Source organism: Tamandua tetradactyla, chromosome 7, assembly GCF_023851605.1.
Source record: "Tamandua tetradactyla isolate mTamTet1 chromosome 7, mTamTet1.pri, whole genome shotgun sequence".
Lineage (NCBI taxonomy): Eukaryota > Metazoa > Chordata > Mammalia > Pilosa > Myrmecophagidae > Tamandua > Tamandua tetradactyla.
In genome coordinates, this window is record NC_135333.1 from 39666933 (window position 1) to 39683687 (window position 16755).

Sequence of the window (16755 nt, forward strand, 5' to 3'; positions counted from 1 at the left end):
TTGAATTGTTGGTTTGTTCCTTTGACTGGGCCATATCTTCAATTTTCCTAGTGTGATTTGTTATTTTTTGCTGGCATCTAGACATTTAATTACCTTAATTAGTTTATTCTGGAGATTGTTTTCACTTCTTTTATCTAGGGTTTTCTTGCTGGATGAATTTGTTGTCTATCTGTTAACATTCCGTTCAGCTTTATCTGGACCTTTAGCTTAAGTTTTGTTTAACAGAGGAGAATTTTTCAGTTCTTGTTTTCTTGTTTCTTGCCCTGCTTGTGTGGTGCCTTTCCCCCCCACACACTTAGGAGGGTCTACTTAGATATTATAGACCCCAGCCAGATTTTCTCAGACCAAACTGGCCTCCTATCAGGAGGAAAGAGTCACCTGAGTCGGTTTTCCCTGAGGGTGAGACCCAGCAGGTTGAAAGACTTTCCTGTGAAGTCTCTGGACTGTTTTTCTTATCCTGCCCAGTGTGTGGCGCTTGTCTGACTGCAGGTCCCACCAGCATAAGATGATGCGGTACCTTTAACTTTGGCAGACTCTCCCTGCTGGGGGCATGGTGGAGACAGAGGAGAGGTTGTAGGCTGGTTTTAATGGCTTCAAATTACCAAGCCCTGGTGTCTGAATTCCTTGATGGAGGGATCCCACCTGGGTGGGGGCTTCACCCCTCCCCTGGGGAAGGCACAAGCTCCAGATAAGCCCCCAAAAGAGCTCACTTCTGCCTATGCCTGGGGCAGTTGCAGCCTGAAAAGTCCTGCCGCTATATCCAGAGGCAGTCAAGCCTTTGTAGGTACACAGCCACAAAAACCTCTGTTTTCTTCTTTTTTTCCCCCCTTTTTATGTCAGTCCTGCCCCCTTGGTGCCGGGGCAAAAATGAGCAACCTCTGCTTTGATCAGGTTCACCTAAGCTGGGGGCCTATTTTTAGTAATCAGAATTTGTTAATTAGTTTCAATTGGCATTTGATTGTGCCCAGTCCCTGCTGCTGGTAAATTCCTTTCCTTTCCCCTCTGGGAAGCGGCCTGTGGGGGAGTAGCGCTGGCTGCTGCAGCTTTGGGAACTCACGGTTCTGGGGGGTGCTCACAGCCGGTCCAGCTGGTCCAGACTGGGGTACGCTGTGTGTCTGGTCACTATTGTGGCTCCGGGAGCTGTTCTGTACTGTTTCTGGTTATTTAGTAGTTGTTCTGGAGGACAAACTAAAATGCGCACGTTGTTAAGCCACCATCTTGACCTGGAAGTTCGTCTCCCCCTGTCTTGAAGGACAATTTGACTGTGTACAGAATTCTTGGCTGGAAGTCTTTCTCTTCCAGGATCTTAAATATATCATACCACTGCCTTCTCACCTCCACAGTGCCAGCTGAGTAGTCTGAACTCAATCTTATGTGGTTTCCCTTGTATGTAGCAGATTATTTTTCTCGTGCTTTCAGGATTTCCTGCTTCTCTTCAACATTTAACAGCCTGATTAGTATGTGTCTTGTGGCAGGCCTATTTGGATTTACTCTATTTGGAGTTCATTGGGCTTCTTTTATTTGCTTATTCATGTCCTTTATAAGGGTTGGAAAGTTTTCCCCCATTATTTCCTCAACTAATCTTCCTAGCCTTTTACTCTTCTCTTCTTCTGGGACACCAATGATTCTTATATTTGTGCACTTTGTTTTGCCCATCATTTCCCTGAGATCCAATTACAATTTTTTAAATCTTTTTTGCCATTTGCTGTTTTTGAGTGTTTGAAATCAGGTGTCCTGCCCTCTCATTTACTTACTCTTTCTTCTGTCTTTTAATTCTACTATTGTGTATCTCTAGTATATTTTTTATTTGGTCTACAGCATCTTTTTGCTGTGATATATGCTATTTTCTATTTATTCTTCTAAATTTCTCTTTATGCTCTTCTAGTATGTTCTTGATTTCCTTTGTCATTAGCCATCCCATTTATTTTATTTACTAGAATTATATGAACATCTTTGATTAGTTGTTCTAAAGTTTTTGTTTCCTCTGGTGTTCCAACCTGGCCATTAGGCTGGGCTATATCTGTCTGCATCTTGATATGCTTAGTGATCTTCTGTTGTCTTTGTGGCATGTAAATATCTTGACTGGTTTACTGATTTCCTTCAGTAATCTAAAGCTTTGTATTTGCAAGATGGATGTGGAGCATGACGCGGGGCAGGGCACAATAGTGTGGTGATGCATTGCAGTGCAGGTATAGGCACAAGTTGGGATGCTTTGCTGGAGCCTTTGAGCATGGGTTGCAGGTTCTGGGGTTGCAGAGGTGTGGTACAAGGGCTGTGGGTATGTGGTACAGTGCAGGCAGACCTTGGAGCACAGGGGCAGGGTGTGGCAAGGGGGACACAGAGGTAGAACATTCCTAGTCCTGGTCTTCCAGTCCGTGTATTCCTGAGGGCTATGGGATTCCATTTGGAAAATGGCGCTTTAGGCTGTTTGCACCAGCTGGATGGTCTCCAGTTCTCTGTGTCAATTCTTCAGCTTTAGTAACCAGGGCCTCCCTATGTGCTGTAGAAAACCCTCCTGGGTCACTTATACTGTGGAATCACCATCTTAGTTGCTTTCCTATCCTTTTTTTAGCTGTTCCTTTGAGCAGCGGTGAACTTGACCTATTCTATTCTGCCATCTTCCCAGAGTATCTTGTGCCATCTGATTCAAAAAGCCTTACTGTTTTGTTTTTTTTTTCTGTCAGCCTTGCCCCTCTCTTCCGGGGCATAAATTTCTAGTATCTTTAATGCTTATCCCAGGTTTTTCTGTGCTGGAGACCTATTTTCAGTAGTCAGAATTTGTTAATTAATTCTGCAAGTGGAGCTTGGTTCAGCTAAGCCCTTGCTGCTAGTAAAGTCTGTTTTCTTTCCCCTTGGGGAACCAGCCTGCAGCACTCACTGGGGACAGGCACCAGCCTCCGCAACTTGGGGGACTTACAATTTTGTGTGGGGTCTTAGCTAGTTCAGCTAATCCAGAATGGTATACGCTGTGTATTTGGTCACTGATGTGGCCCCAGCAGTTGTTCTGTACCATTCCTGGCTATTAGTAACTGCTCTGGAGGACGAACTAAATTCACACCTCACTAAGCTGACATCTTGCCCTTGTCCTTTTAATATTCTTCTGAATTTTCCAAGAAGAGAATATAAAGTTTTTCAAAATTAGTTATCACAGAAACTTTCTACTTTAGTCCTATATTTCATGGAACTAGTGTTCTGTAAACCACATGGTGAGAAACACTGAACTAAACATTAAAGAAATAAAGTAACCTACTTACTGCTGCTATTTCTTAAAAAAACATTAGGAAATTGACTTTTTAAAAAAACTTATTCTTTCGTCCAAAATCAATCTGTGGTATTTAAATATTCAATTTTACTATGAATAAGTTATAAACTATGGAAATCTTTCAATTACCTTCAAATCCGCTCTTAGAGAGCTGTAGTCAACTTCAATGTCTTCTTCTTTTTCATATATGTCAATTGTTGCTTGGGTACTTTCTACTTCAGCTCCCAACTGAAAAATACATGAAGCCCTCTCCTTGTTACCTGAAACAGTGATCACTGATCCTCTGTCTGTCCCAAGCCCTCCAGTTGCTGCCACCTCACCTAAATTAAGAGCTAAAATTCTTCCAAATAGCCTGCAAGACCATGATCGTCTGGCCTTGTCAACCTCTAATTTCATTTTGTGCCCATTGTCCCTGTGCTCTGCTGAGGTCACTCCAGCCTCCATGAACCCAGTGGCTTAAGTCTACCTCCAGGTGGCCACTCTGTCTCTCCCTGCACAGACTTTTCCTTCATGTCTGTAATGCATTACCTCCTGCCTCTTCTACTCAGCAGTTATCTTCTCCTTCCTTGGCCTGCCCATCTTCAATTGCAAACTCTCCCATACTACCATGCTCCATATTCTCTTCTCTGTTTTTTTTTTTTTACTTTAGCATGAATCACTACCTAACACAAATATTTTACCCCCACTAGGAAGTAAAGGGATGGCTTTTTGACAGTCGTATTCACTGTGGTATTCTCAGTGCCTAGTGCAATTACTGACCACATGTATTACAATTTCAGAATATATTTCTCTAAATGAAGCAAGGAAAAGGAAAGAAGGGAAAAATAAATAAGCATTAATTTTTTAATCAGTGTAGGCTGGCCTTCAGTGTAATGCTGACACCAAGAACCAAGACTCATAGATTAAGATGATGGTGATAATACCGTTTGCCACTCTCTCTTTTCCAGATATTCTCAGCTGAAATAAACATTCAATGAAACTACTTCTGGAGTTAAGTTTAAGTTTACATTTTAGGTAATATATATCGTAAAATAAATTCACACAGAAGATAAATTTGAATATAAAATATAATACCGAAGTCCTGAATCTTATTATTTCTGGTTCTGTGATTGCATTGCATTATGCTTCCTGTGAGTCAACTGATGCTTTGCCACTCAGAGTGTGGCAAGTGGGCTGGCAAGGGGGCCTCAGCTGGGAGCCATGAGAAATGTACACTCTTACATCACAAGCTCCCCAGGGGCTTCTTGTGCACATTAAGATCTGGACATCAATGACCCAAGTACAGCCTCCCCCACAGTATGGACCTCTGCCACAAAAACCCTGTCAGGTGCAGGTAATTTACTTTCTGTCTGAACACCTCTAATGTAAGGAAATCTCTCTCAGGTCCTACCTCACAATTACTTGTACCCAGTGTTCAGTACTCTGGAGAAAGACCCTTTATACCTGATGCCTTTTCTACTTTGGGCTTTACGGAATATCTCATTCAGTATCATTACATGGCCACTACCAGATGTGCCTCCAAAATTCCAATTAGGGAACTTACCACTTGAGGCATTCCCTTTTCCTAGCAGAAAGCTATTTCCCAGTGGAAGAAATCAGACTCTGTGGCCTTCACCCACCTAATATAGTATTCCCCTTTGCACCAGAAAGAACAACTGTTATCCTTCTTCTATTTGAGCAGAATATCACAGTCCTCACACCTGCTTTCACAACATTACAGGTGCTGGGCTTTCGTCATCACCCTAGACACACTCCCTCTTAAAAAGCATCACGCTTAAGCCAACCTGGCAGGTGAACTTACTGCCTTCCCCATTACATGGACATGACTCCCAGTAAGATGGAACCTGACTCCCGGAGATAGATGGGACTCGGCAAAATCGGAATGAGAAAGTCTTCTTGACCAAAAGGGGAAAGAGAGAAATGAGACAAAAGAAAGTTTCAGGGGCTGAGAGGTTTCAAACAGTTGAGAGGTTATCCTGGGGGTTATTCTTATGTATTATATAGATACACCTTTTTAGTTTATGGTGCTTAACTATGTACTGTGTTCTAGTAGCCTTGATTCTTGAAGAGTGTATAATTATATAGCTTTTATAATGTGACCGTGTGATTGTGAAAACCCTGTGTCTGATGATCCTTTTATCCAGGGTATGGACAGATGAATAAAAAAAATAAGGATAATAAATAAATAAATAACAGGAAGACAAAGGGTAAAAATTGAGTAGATTGAAATACTGTGGTTCAATGAGAGGGAGGAGTAAGTTATGGGATGTATGAGTTCTTTTCTTCTCTTTATTTCTTTTTCTGGAGTAATGCAAATGTTCTAAAAATGATCACGGTGAAGAATAGACAACTATGTGTTGATATTGTGAGCCACTGATTGTATAATATGGTTGGGCTGTATGTGTATGGATATTTCTCATTAAAAATATATTTTTAAAAAGGCATCATACTTTAAGAAGTCAGTGCATAATCCAGCACCAACTAGAGTAAAACTACCACTATTTCTTTTTTAGATAATGATTCAACATTAATTCATCTTAGGTCTTAATATCTGCTTGAATATGTGAAAGTCATATTAATAAAGAAGCAAATAATTTCACATTCATGGTGGATCTCATGGAGAATAAGTCTGAAGGTTTACCAACTGAGAGAACAATGGGACCAAAGCAGTGCCTGAATGCTTGACCAACAACATTCACTTAGGTGTCAGCGGTTAAAACTACTTCTTTCCCTACCCTATAATATAACAAAACCCTTAAAAATTACTCTGCCTTTTAAACAGAGTTTCTATTACATTCCATACTATAGTGAATATTATTTTGTCCTTCCATCCACTTCTCCTGGTAACTGGCCCTTCCTCCTTTCTCTCTCTATACCCATCAGAGTACACATGACCTAGGGGAGCCAATCAGAGTACTCTGGGATATTTCTAAGAGAAATGGGGGAGAGTGCTTGTCTATGGTCAAAGTGGAGGTCACAGTTGCAGCCTCATGAGGAAAAGGGATCATAGAACAAAGCCAATCTATACTAATCAAGAGAGCCTGACAGTGGTCAAGTTCCTGGACTGAGTCATGCACGAGACCATCTCTGTTCCATCCCTATCCCTTTACCCCTACTTTTTCAATTCTTTAAAGCCTTCTGAGTTGAATTTATATCACCTGTGGCCAGGAAAGCTTTCATTTTTCCTCACTGTTGGAATGTGATCTCTGCTAAACAGAGAAAAGAGAGAAAAACTTTTTGAGCAAAAAACACAATCAAATTATGCTGTAAGAAGTGGCAAATATTAGTAACAGAAAGGCTTGTTTTATAGATACTTCATTCTGAAGAATCTGAAGTAACTAAGGCCTCCCTGGAGCTGAAGGGGTGTCTGAGTACCTTGGGGTGAAGGGGCATAGAGAAAAGAAATTCTCTGTATGATCTCACAGGTGACTTGAGAGGAAGAGCAAAGAGCCATTTTTTTTTGCCATCTTTGGTGGATCTTAGATTTGTCCTGTGATTTCCTGAGTATCTGTTTTTGCCTCTTCCTGCACTCTCACCACCTGGAAAGACTCAAGTGTGTTTCTTCTGAGAACCATCTTGAAACAGTTGCTGGTGAGGGTGTAAAGCAAGAACCCTCCACATGTTATGAGCAATGTTAAAGGGTGCAAGCAACTGCTCATGCCATAGGCTGCTTTTAGGTTGCCCAGGTTCACTGTGGCCCTTCTGGTATGGGAATGGGGGAAGGGATGTTAGCTTTGAGTTGAATTGGGGGGGGGGGAAGGATATTAGTTTTGAGTTGAATGAATTCTTTGAGTTCTCATGTGTAGCTACGATATATATATAGGCCAGACACTCTGATCTACCCTGTGGAGCTAGCTAAGAGGACAGGAATTAACAAAAGAAATGAGAGAACTTCATGAAATGTCCAGTCCTTAGAATGATGATCACTGTGTCCCTGTTCCCTCCTAGAAGCAGATGTCTACCCTCAACCCCTGGCCTAAAGGGGCTATAGAACAAGAGGAAGAATCTGCAGAGCTGGGATTTCACTTGACATTCTAAAGGCAATATGTTAAGTTTCATAAACTGCGCATATGTTTAAATCATTTGTTAGAATACCTCCACCTCTATGATGTCATCCAATGATCCTAACAAAAGATTTATTTCAATGTCTTGAACTTTACAATCAAGCAGCATATTATGCCTCTCCAAGCGTTTCTGTTCAAGAGATGTTTGAATGATTACAACTTCTTTTTGCAATTTCCCCACTTCCCTGTAAATACACAAATATGAAAAAATGATTATATTTTACTTATGAAAAGTTGGGCCAAGGAAGAAAAACATATGTGCTATAAACTAACACGAAAACAAAGATCCTTTTCCTTTGATTGTTTCTAGAGTTATCTCATTGATATTTGTAATTTTAAATCTTTACACTTCTGAGAAAGGCCAGGGATGTAATTAGCTACTCCAAAGGAACATTTTTTCAATAATAAATGTGACAGCTTGAACCAGGCCTAGAAAAAGTACAGCACTTTCCTAGTTACTTTATTTTAAATCTGTACAATGTTTCAAGCTGCATTTTCCCATCAAATACAAAATCTATATTTTAAAGCTTCAAACCACAGAAATATTCGCTTTACAAAAGGTACATCTTACCAAGGAAGTCATTACGACATCTAATGACCTGCAGTTTCTTTACCATCACCACTACCACCAATATAATGCCATTTTAATGTCTTAAAATGAGAGTTGAGGCTTACCAATTAAAACTATGTGGGATTTTAAAAAGAATCTAGAACCAGGACAAAAGAAAAAAAGAAAATAAGAACTACGTGGCTTTCAAGAATACCACATTTCAGAAACAAAGAAATGGTTCTGTTTGAACTAAACACAAGAGTAAAAAAAAATTAAGAAGCACTTTAATTCCACCCAAAAACTTAGGCAAAGAAATTTCTGGTTATATTCTGAAACATATAAGATCTTTGAACAGTGAGGAAAATTGTGAATTGCCAAGAAACTGATCAAAAACAGATCTCATTTCACTGCTCACTATGGCTGTGTCAATCATAGAGGAAAGCAGATAGTTTGGTACAGTCAGCCAGCTGATTCAAAGTGTCATTGTTGTGGCTGTCAAAAGCATCACAGCAAGCCCTTACACACATATTATGTTGTCAGGCACAGTTTGAGTGCCATATGAATATCAACTTGTTTAATACTTACATCTGTTTGTAGGCACTATTATTATCCCCATTTTACTGATGAGGAAATTAAACGATGGCATGTGAGTAGCAGAGCTGACATGTGAAACTAGGTAGTCTGGCTCCAGATTCCCTCCTGCTATGTTCACAGACAGACTAGGGGGTCTTTGTATAACAGGAAGAACCAGTGTCAAGCGGAATTTGGGATGAGGGACTCTTTATACAGGTCCATGTTTTCATCCACCAAAAAACTATTCACTCTAAACAACTAACCACCTGTCAAAGTTTTCCCCCAAATTAGAATGTTTGAGGTATGATGTGGGACCCAAAGCAATAAAGAGTACATATTCAAATAACAAAACTTTCCATCATAAACTTCAAATTCACAGCAAACATTTTTACAACTATGGTTACGTCATTCAAACCAATGGCACTTGGAAGAACTAGAGAAATAACAGCAAACTAACCCCAAAGCAAACAAAAGGAAATAATAACAAAGATTAGAGCAGAAATAAATGAAACTGAGAACATGAAAACAATCAAGAAAATAAACAAAGTTGGTTCATTAAGAAAATCAATAACATCAATGGGTCCTTAGCTAGGTTAACAATACCACCAACAACAAAAGAGAAGATGCAAATAAATAAAATCAGAAATAGAAGAGGAGACATAATCAGGTAATGAGAGGATACTATGAGCAACTATATGCTAATAAACTAGACAATGTAAATGAAATGGACAACTTCCTAGAAAGGCAAGAACAACCAATATTGACTGCAGAAGAAATAGACAACCTCAACAAACCAATCACAAGTAAAGAGACTGAATCAGTCACCAAGAAGCTCTCAAAAAGGAAAAGTTCAGAACCAGATGACTTCACATGTGAATTCTACCAAGCATTCAGGAATTAGTACCAATCTTGTTCAAACTCTTCAAAAAATTGAAGAGGAAGAAAGCTATCTAACTCATCCTACGAAGCCAACATCACCCTAATATCAAAGCCAGACAAAGATAGTACAAGAAAAGAAAATTACAGATCAAACCAATGAACTTCTTAATTACCTATCAATAGCCAAAAACTTCTTCCGTTCTTCTTCAAGTTGAGTTTGGACTTTCTCAATGTTAGAATTCTGAGTGATAAATATGTCCTTAAGCTGCTGCCGCTTAGCCATGAGTTCATCCACAATTTGCAGACAATTTTCTTCAACCTGAATGGAGATTATTTGCATTGTAAATTTACCATCTTTTACATTAATAAAGTAAAAACTCATCTTATTATCAACCAGTCATTCTAAAATTAACCTCCTTATCCTGTGTGTGGTCTGAACCTATATTACAGAAAATGTCCCATTCACATTCTACACTTCTTGAAAAATTGGTAACCACTACCTGCCTTCATCCATTACTTTGGATTCATCCCTCAGCTTACTTCCATCTGACTTCTGTTCCCTTTTTTCAATGAAAGTGTTCTTGCTACTGTGACCTCTTAATTGGCAACTGTAAACAGATATTTTCCAGACTTTACCTTTCTGACATCCTTCATTGCTCCCTGAAACCTTGAGGCTCTCTGATATCAGTCATTCTGGCTTGCTACCACTCCTTTCAGAATTCTATCTTTACTCCATTGCTCTTTATTACCTGTCTCTCTCTGCCTAGATGATTTCGACAATTCTCAGATGGTTTCAATGTACCAAGAATTACCAAATTTGTATCTCCAGCCTGAACTTCTCTAATTATCTACTCACTCTTTGTAACCACCTGATAACTGACATCTACGTGTGACAAAGGCAACACAATCTTCAGAGGTCCAGAATTTACTCTCCTTAACCTCCCCTTCCCATTGTTCTTTTCTAGGTGACAGCCTCATCCACCCATTATTCAAGTTAGAACCTAGGAGACATCTGTGATATTATCTGTGGCCTCATCTCTCACTTCTACACCAAAGCAATAATCAAGTTCTGCTGGTTTTACTTCAAGTATTTCTCAAATCTGTCCCCCACCCCTTTGCTCATTAGGACATTCCAGAAGCTCAGTACATGCTTATTCAATGAGAGAAGTTGCAGTTTCAATAAAGAGAAACTTCAGGACCCATTATCAATTACCTTCTTTAGGTTGTCAATGTCTTCTCTACCTTTCTGGATAGTTTCTTTTAATGTGTTGATCTTATTCCGTTTCTTCTTCAGCTGATTACGACTATATTCAAGTTGAATATTGAGCCGAGTTTTTTGTTTCTCAAATTCTAATCTAGAAAAATTAAGTCAAGCATTAAAAGTGACAAGTAGAGTCCTTCAATTCTCTTTTTAAAAGCTTTTAATTGCGGAAAATTTTAAACATACGCAAAAGTATAATGAAATCCCATGAAGTTATCACTCACATTTAATGACTGTTAACTCATGGTCACTCATGTTTCATCTATAAACCATTCAATGTCTGTCCCCACCCTGGATTAGTCTGAATCCAATTCTAGACATCATATAATTTCACCTGAAAATATTCTGGAATATATCTTTAAAAGCAAAGTTATTAAAAAAAAACATAAACTATTATAGCTAAAAATTATGATAATTTCTTAGCATCAAACTGCTAGTTATTGCCAAATTTCTTGATAGTCTCATTAATTAAAAAATCATTGGTTTATTTGTACTATGATCCACATACTGCATTTGGGTGATACACTTCTTAAGTCTTTTATCATCTATAGATTTTTTCCCTTCTTTTTCCTTAAGTTACAAATTTTGTATTTATTTTTAGTCAGTCAGACTTTTTCAAATGGTTATTCATACACAAACTCCACATTCTGAATTTTAAAAAGTGGTTCTTCTCTTGATACACTTTCCTACTTGTCAGTTTCATAAATTCCTCAAAGAGTTTCTTTATATAATCTGTAGCTCATTATTCCTATTCTCTCTCCCTCATATGCCCTGCTAACAGTCATGTGTTCAAGAAACATTTTTAAAACACTAAATGTATCAGATACTGTACTAGGTAAAAAGACAACAACAAAACAACAATAACCAAAATTGAGGGTGCTATTTAGTAAGTTTACTATGTGTCAGACACTGTTATAGATGCTTAGACATTAATTCACTCACTTCATTTGTATGACTCTATGAGGTAGGTATTACTATTACCTCCATTTAATAGAAGAGGAGGCCCAGACATAAAGTTATACAACTTGCCAAGGCAGCAAAGGAACTGGTGGAGCCGGGAATGACACAATAGGTCAGGGCAGCAACATAATCTTTGCTCTTAACCACTAACCATATTTCCATTAGGAAAGGCAAAGAATAAATCCTTGACAGATTTATTTCTGTTGGATGAGGCAACATAGAGACTACATATAAGTGAAATGTATTATACAATGACAGAGAGATTAATTCACCAAAAAGATTTAACTGGGAGAGGACTGCGGGATGATAGGAGAGTAGAAAGCTCTAGGTATCAGTCCTTCCACCAAAAACAACTATTTTAACTGGCAGGAACTGTCAGAGTCAACTATCTGAAACTCTGGAGTCTAGTGGAACAACATCCAAGGAAGAGCTGGAGGGAAGAGGTTGGCAAACTGTGGTAATCACCAGTGAATTTCACCCTCAGTGTAGCAAAGCTACCATTGACCATAGCCCAATTGTGTGGCAGGAAGTAGTCGAGACTGCAGCCAGGCCTATGGTACAGCTTAATGGTACTAGGGTGGGCTTTAAAGACTGAGTCCTCCAATATATGTAGGTTTATGATCTGATTGCGCATAGCTGCTTTTGATCAGCTACTTCAGATAGCTGGGGGTGGGGGTAGCTCTGAGGGTGACCACTGTTCCAATCCCCCTCAGGCAACAGCAGCACAGGAGACTAAAGGAGACAGAATCTTTTTTCCCTCCTCTCTTTTCTCTTTCCAACTGGGAGCAAAAAAAGCTTGGAAAAGTAAAAACTGATAGATCTAAATCTCAACAACAAACAAACAAAAACCTAGCAAACCCAGAAGAATGACAGAGCTACATTTCCAGAGCTATACTAACATGATACTAGGAATGTCCATTTCTCAACAAAAAATTACAAAACACACAAAGAAACAAGAAAGCATGGCCTATTTACAAGAAAGAAAAAAAAAAGAATTAGCTAGTAACCATCCCTGAGGAAACACCTATATTGGAATTAACAGTCAAAAATTTATATTCTCTTAAATATGTTCAATGAGCTAAAGGGTTCCATATGTAAAGAGCAAAAGGAAATAAGGAAAATGTCTGAACAAAATAAAGAGGTAGAAATTGTAAAAAGGAACTAAACGGACATTTTGGAACAGTAACTGAAATGAAAAACTCATTAGACAGGTTGAACAGCAAATGTGAACAGGTGGAAGAAAAGAGCAGTGAACCTGAAGACAAGACAGTTGAAATTAAACACCTGGAGGAACAAAAAGAAAAAAAAACAACAAAGAAAACTGAACAGAGTCTAAGGGACCTGTAGGACATCATCAAGCATACCAACAAACACATCATTGAGTCCCAGAAGGACAAGAGAGAAAGAGAGAGAGAGAAAATAGTAGAAAAGTTATTTGAAGAAATAATGACTAAAATCCTCCCAAATCTGATGGAAGACATGAGTATACAGATCCAAGAGCTTGACAAACTATAAGCAGTTTAGACTATGAGATCAGCACTAAGACATATTATCATCAAGTTGTCAAAATCCAGAGACAAAGAGAGGGTTCTGAAAGCAGTACAAAGGTAACGACATAGAAAATAAATTAAAAAATACAGAGAAAGGTAAGAAGGGAATCTAAATGGTAAAAGACAAAACAGCAATTAAATGCAAAAAGGCATTTACAGAGAAACTGAGGAACAACATACAAGACATACAGAAAAAAAAATAACTAAGCAGCACAACTAAACTCTTTCTTCTCAGCTACTACTTCAAGGGTCAGTGGATTAAGCTCCCCTTTTTTTTCATTTTTTTATTAATTAAAGAAAAAAAAGAAATTAACACATTTAGAAATCATTCCATTCTACATATGCAATCAGTAATTCTTAACATCATCACATAGATGCATGATCATCATTTCTTAGTACATTTGCATCAATTTAGGAAAAGAACTAGCAAAACAACAGAAAAAGATACAGAATGTTAATACAGAGAAAAACATAAAAAAAATGACAGTAAAAAAAAAGACAGAAACAAACAGACAAAAAAAAACCTATAGCTCAGATGCAGCTTCATTCAGTGTCTTAACATGATTACTTTACAATTAGGTATTATTGTGCTGTCCATTTTTGAGTTTTTGTATCTAGTCCTGTTGCACAGTCTGTATCCCTTCAGCTCCAATTACCCATTATCTTACCCTGTTTCTAATTCCTGCTGGTCTCTGTTACCAATGACATATTCTGAGTTTATTCTCAAATGTCGGTTCACATCAGTGGGACCATACAGTATTTGTCCTTTAGTTTTTGGCTAGACTCACTCAGCATAATGTTCTCTAGGTCCATCCATGTTATTACATGCTTCATAAGTTTATTCTGTCTTAAAGCTGCAAAATATTCCATCATATGTATATACCACAGTTTGTTTAGCCACTCGTCTGTTGATGGACATTTTGGCTGTTTCCATCTCTTTGCAATTGTAAATAATGCTGCTATAAACATTGGTGTGCAAATGTCCGTTTGTGTCTTTGCCCTTAAGTCCTTTGAGTAGATACCTAGCAATGGTATTGCTGGGTCGTATGGCAATTCTATATTCAGCTTTTTGAGGAACCGCCAAACTGCCTTCCACAGTGGTTGCACCCTTTGACATTCCCACCAACAGTGGATAAGTGTGCCTCTTTCTCTGCATCCTCTCCAGCACTTGTCATTTTCTGTTTTGTTGATAATGGCCATTCTGGTGGGTGTAAGATGATATCTCATTGTGGTTTTGATTTGCATTTCTCTAATGGCCAGGGACATTGAGCATCTCTTCATGTGCCTTTTGGCCATTTGTATATCCTCTTCTGAGAGGTGTCTGCTCAAGTCTTTTTCCCATTTTGTAATTGGGTTGGCTGTCTTTTTGTTGTTGAGTCGGACAATCTCTTTATAAATTCTGGATACCAGACCTTTATCTGATGTGTCGTTTCCAAATACTGTCTCCCATTGTGTAGGCTGTCTTTCTACTTTCTTGATGAAGTTCTTTGATGCACAAAAGTGTTTTTTTTTTTAGGAGCTCCCATTCATTTATTTATTTCTTCAGTGCTCTTGCTTTAGGTTTAAAGTCCATAAAACCGCCTCCAATTGTAAGTTTCATAAGATAGCTCCCTATATTTTCCTCTAACTGTTTTATGGTCTTAGACCTAATGTTTAGATCTTTGATCCATTTTGAGTTAACTTTTGTATAGGGTGTGAGATACGGGTCTTCTTTCATTCTTTTGCATATGGATATCCAGTTCTCTAGGCACCATTTATTGAAGAGACTGTTCTGTCCCAGGTGAGTTGGCTTGACTGCCTTATCAAAGATCAAATGTCCATAGATGAGAGGGTCTATATCTGAGCAATCTATTCGATTCCATTGGTCGATATATCTATCTTTATGCCAGTACCATGCTGTTTTGACCACTGTGGTTTCATAATATGCCTTAAAGTCAGGCAGCGTGAGACCTCCAGCTTCGTTTTTTTCCCTCAAGATACTTTTAGCAATTCGGGGCACCAGGCCCTTCCAAATAAATTTGCTTATTGGTTTTTCTATTTCTGAAAAATAAGTTGTTGGGATTTTGATTGGTATTGCATTGAATCTGTACATCAATTTAGGTAGGATTGACATCTTAACTATATTTAGTCTTCCAATCCATGAACACGGTATGCCCTTCCATCTATTTAGGTTTTCTGTGATTTCTTTTAACAGTTTTTTGTAGTTTTATTTACATAGGTTTTTTGTCTCTTTAGTTAAATTTATTCCTAGGTATTTTATTCTTTTAGTTGCAATTGTAAATGGGATTCGTTTCTTGATTTCCCCCTCAGCTTGTTCATTACTAGTGTATAGAAACACTACAGATTTTTGAATGTTGATCTTGTAACCTGCTACTTTGCTGTACTCGATTATTAGCTCTAGTAGTTTTGTTGTGGATTTTTCTGGTTTTCGATGTATAGTATCATATCGTCTGCAAACAGTGACAGTTTTACTTCTTCCTTTCCAATTTTGATGCCTTGTATTTCTTTTTCTTGTCTAATTGCTCTGGCTAGAACTTCCAACACGATGTTGAATAATAGTGGTGATAGTGGACATCCTTGTCTTGTTCCTGATCTTAGGGGGAAAGTTTTCAATTTTTCCCCATTGAAAATGATATTAGCTGTGGGTTTTTCATATATTCCCTCTCTCATTTTAAGGAAGTTCCCTTCTATTCCTATCTTTTGAAGTGTTTTCAACAGGAAAGGATGTTGAATCTTGTCAAATGCCTTCTCTGCATCAATTGAGGTGATCATGTGATTTTTCTGCTTTAATTTCTTGATATGGTGTATTATATTAGTTGATTTTCTTATGTTGAACCATCCTTGCATACCTGGGATGAATCCTACTTGGTCATGATGTATAATTCTTTTAATGTGTTGTTGGATTCGATTTGCTAGAATTTTGTTGAGGATTTTTGCATCTATACTCATTAGAGAGATTGGCCTGTAGTTTTCTTTTTTTGTTATATCATTGTCTGGTTTTGGTATGAGGGTGATGTTGGTTTCATAGAATGAATTAGGTAGCTTTCCCTCCACTTCGATTTTTTTGAAGAGTTTGAGGAGAGTTGGTACGAATTCTTTCTGGAATGTTTGATAAAATTCACATGTGAAGCTTACTGGTCCTGGACTTTTCTTTTTAGGAAGCTTTTGAATGACTGATTCAATTTCTTTACTTGTGATTGGTTTGTTGAGGTCATCTATTTCTTCTTGAGTCAAAGCTGGTTGTTCATGTCTTTCCAGGAACCCGTCCATTTCATCTAAATTGTTGTATTTATTAGCGTAAAGTTGTTCATAGTATCCTGTTATTACCTCCTTTATTTCTGTGAGATCCGGGGTTATGTCTCCTCTTCCATTTCTTATCTTATTTATTTGCATCCTCTCTCTTCTTCTTTTTGTCAATCTTGCTGAGGGCCCATCAGTCTTATTGATTTTCTCATAGAACCAATTTCTGGTCTTATTGATTTTCTCTATTGTTTTCATGTTTTCAATTTCATTTATTTCTGCTCTAATCTTTCTAATTTCTTTCCTTTTGCTTGCTTTGGGGTTAGTTTGCTGTTCTTTCTCCAGTTCTTCCAAGTGGACAGTTAATTCCTGCATTTTTGCCTTTTCTTCTTTTCTGATATAGGCATTTACGGCAA

General features: G+C 38.1%; 1 protein-coding gene across 2 annotated transcripts in view; it reads right to left on the reverse strand.

Moving 5' to 3' along the window:
* SMC1B (structural maintenance of chromosomes 1B) overlaps positions 1 to 16755 on the reverse strand; it is a 161015-nt gene that overhangs the window by 26226 nt on the left and 118034 nt on the right. For both annotated transcript variants that reach the window (XM_077169162.1, XM_077169161.1), the window contains 4 exons: positions 10542 to 10683; positions 9502 to 9647; positions 7358 to 7511; positions 3392 to 3490 (listed from right to left, as the gene is read on the reverse strand). In XM_077169162.1, coding sequence (XP_077025277.1) covers positions 3392 to 3490; positions 7358 to 7511; positions 9502 to 9647; positions 10542 to 10683 — 541 coding nt within the window. The remainder of the gene's footprint in view (positions 1 to 3391; positions 3491 to 7357; positions 7512 to 9501; positions 9648 to 10541; positions 10684 to 16755) is intronic.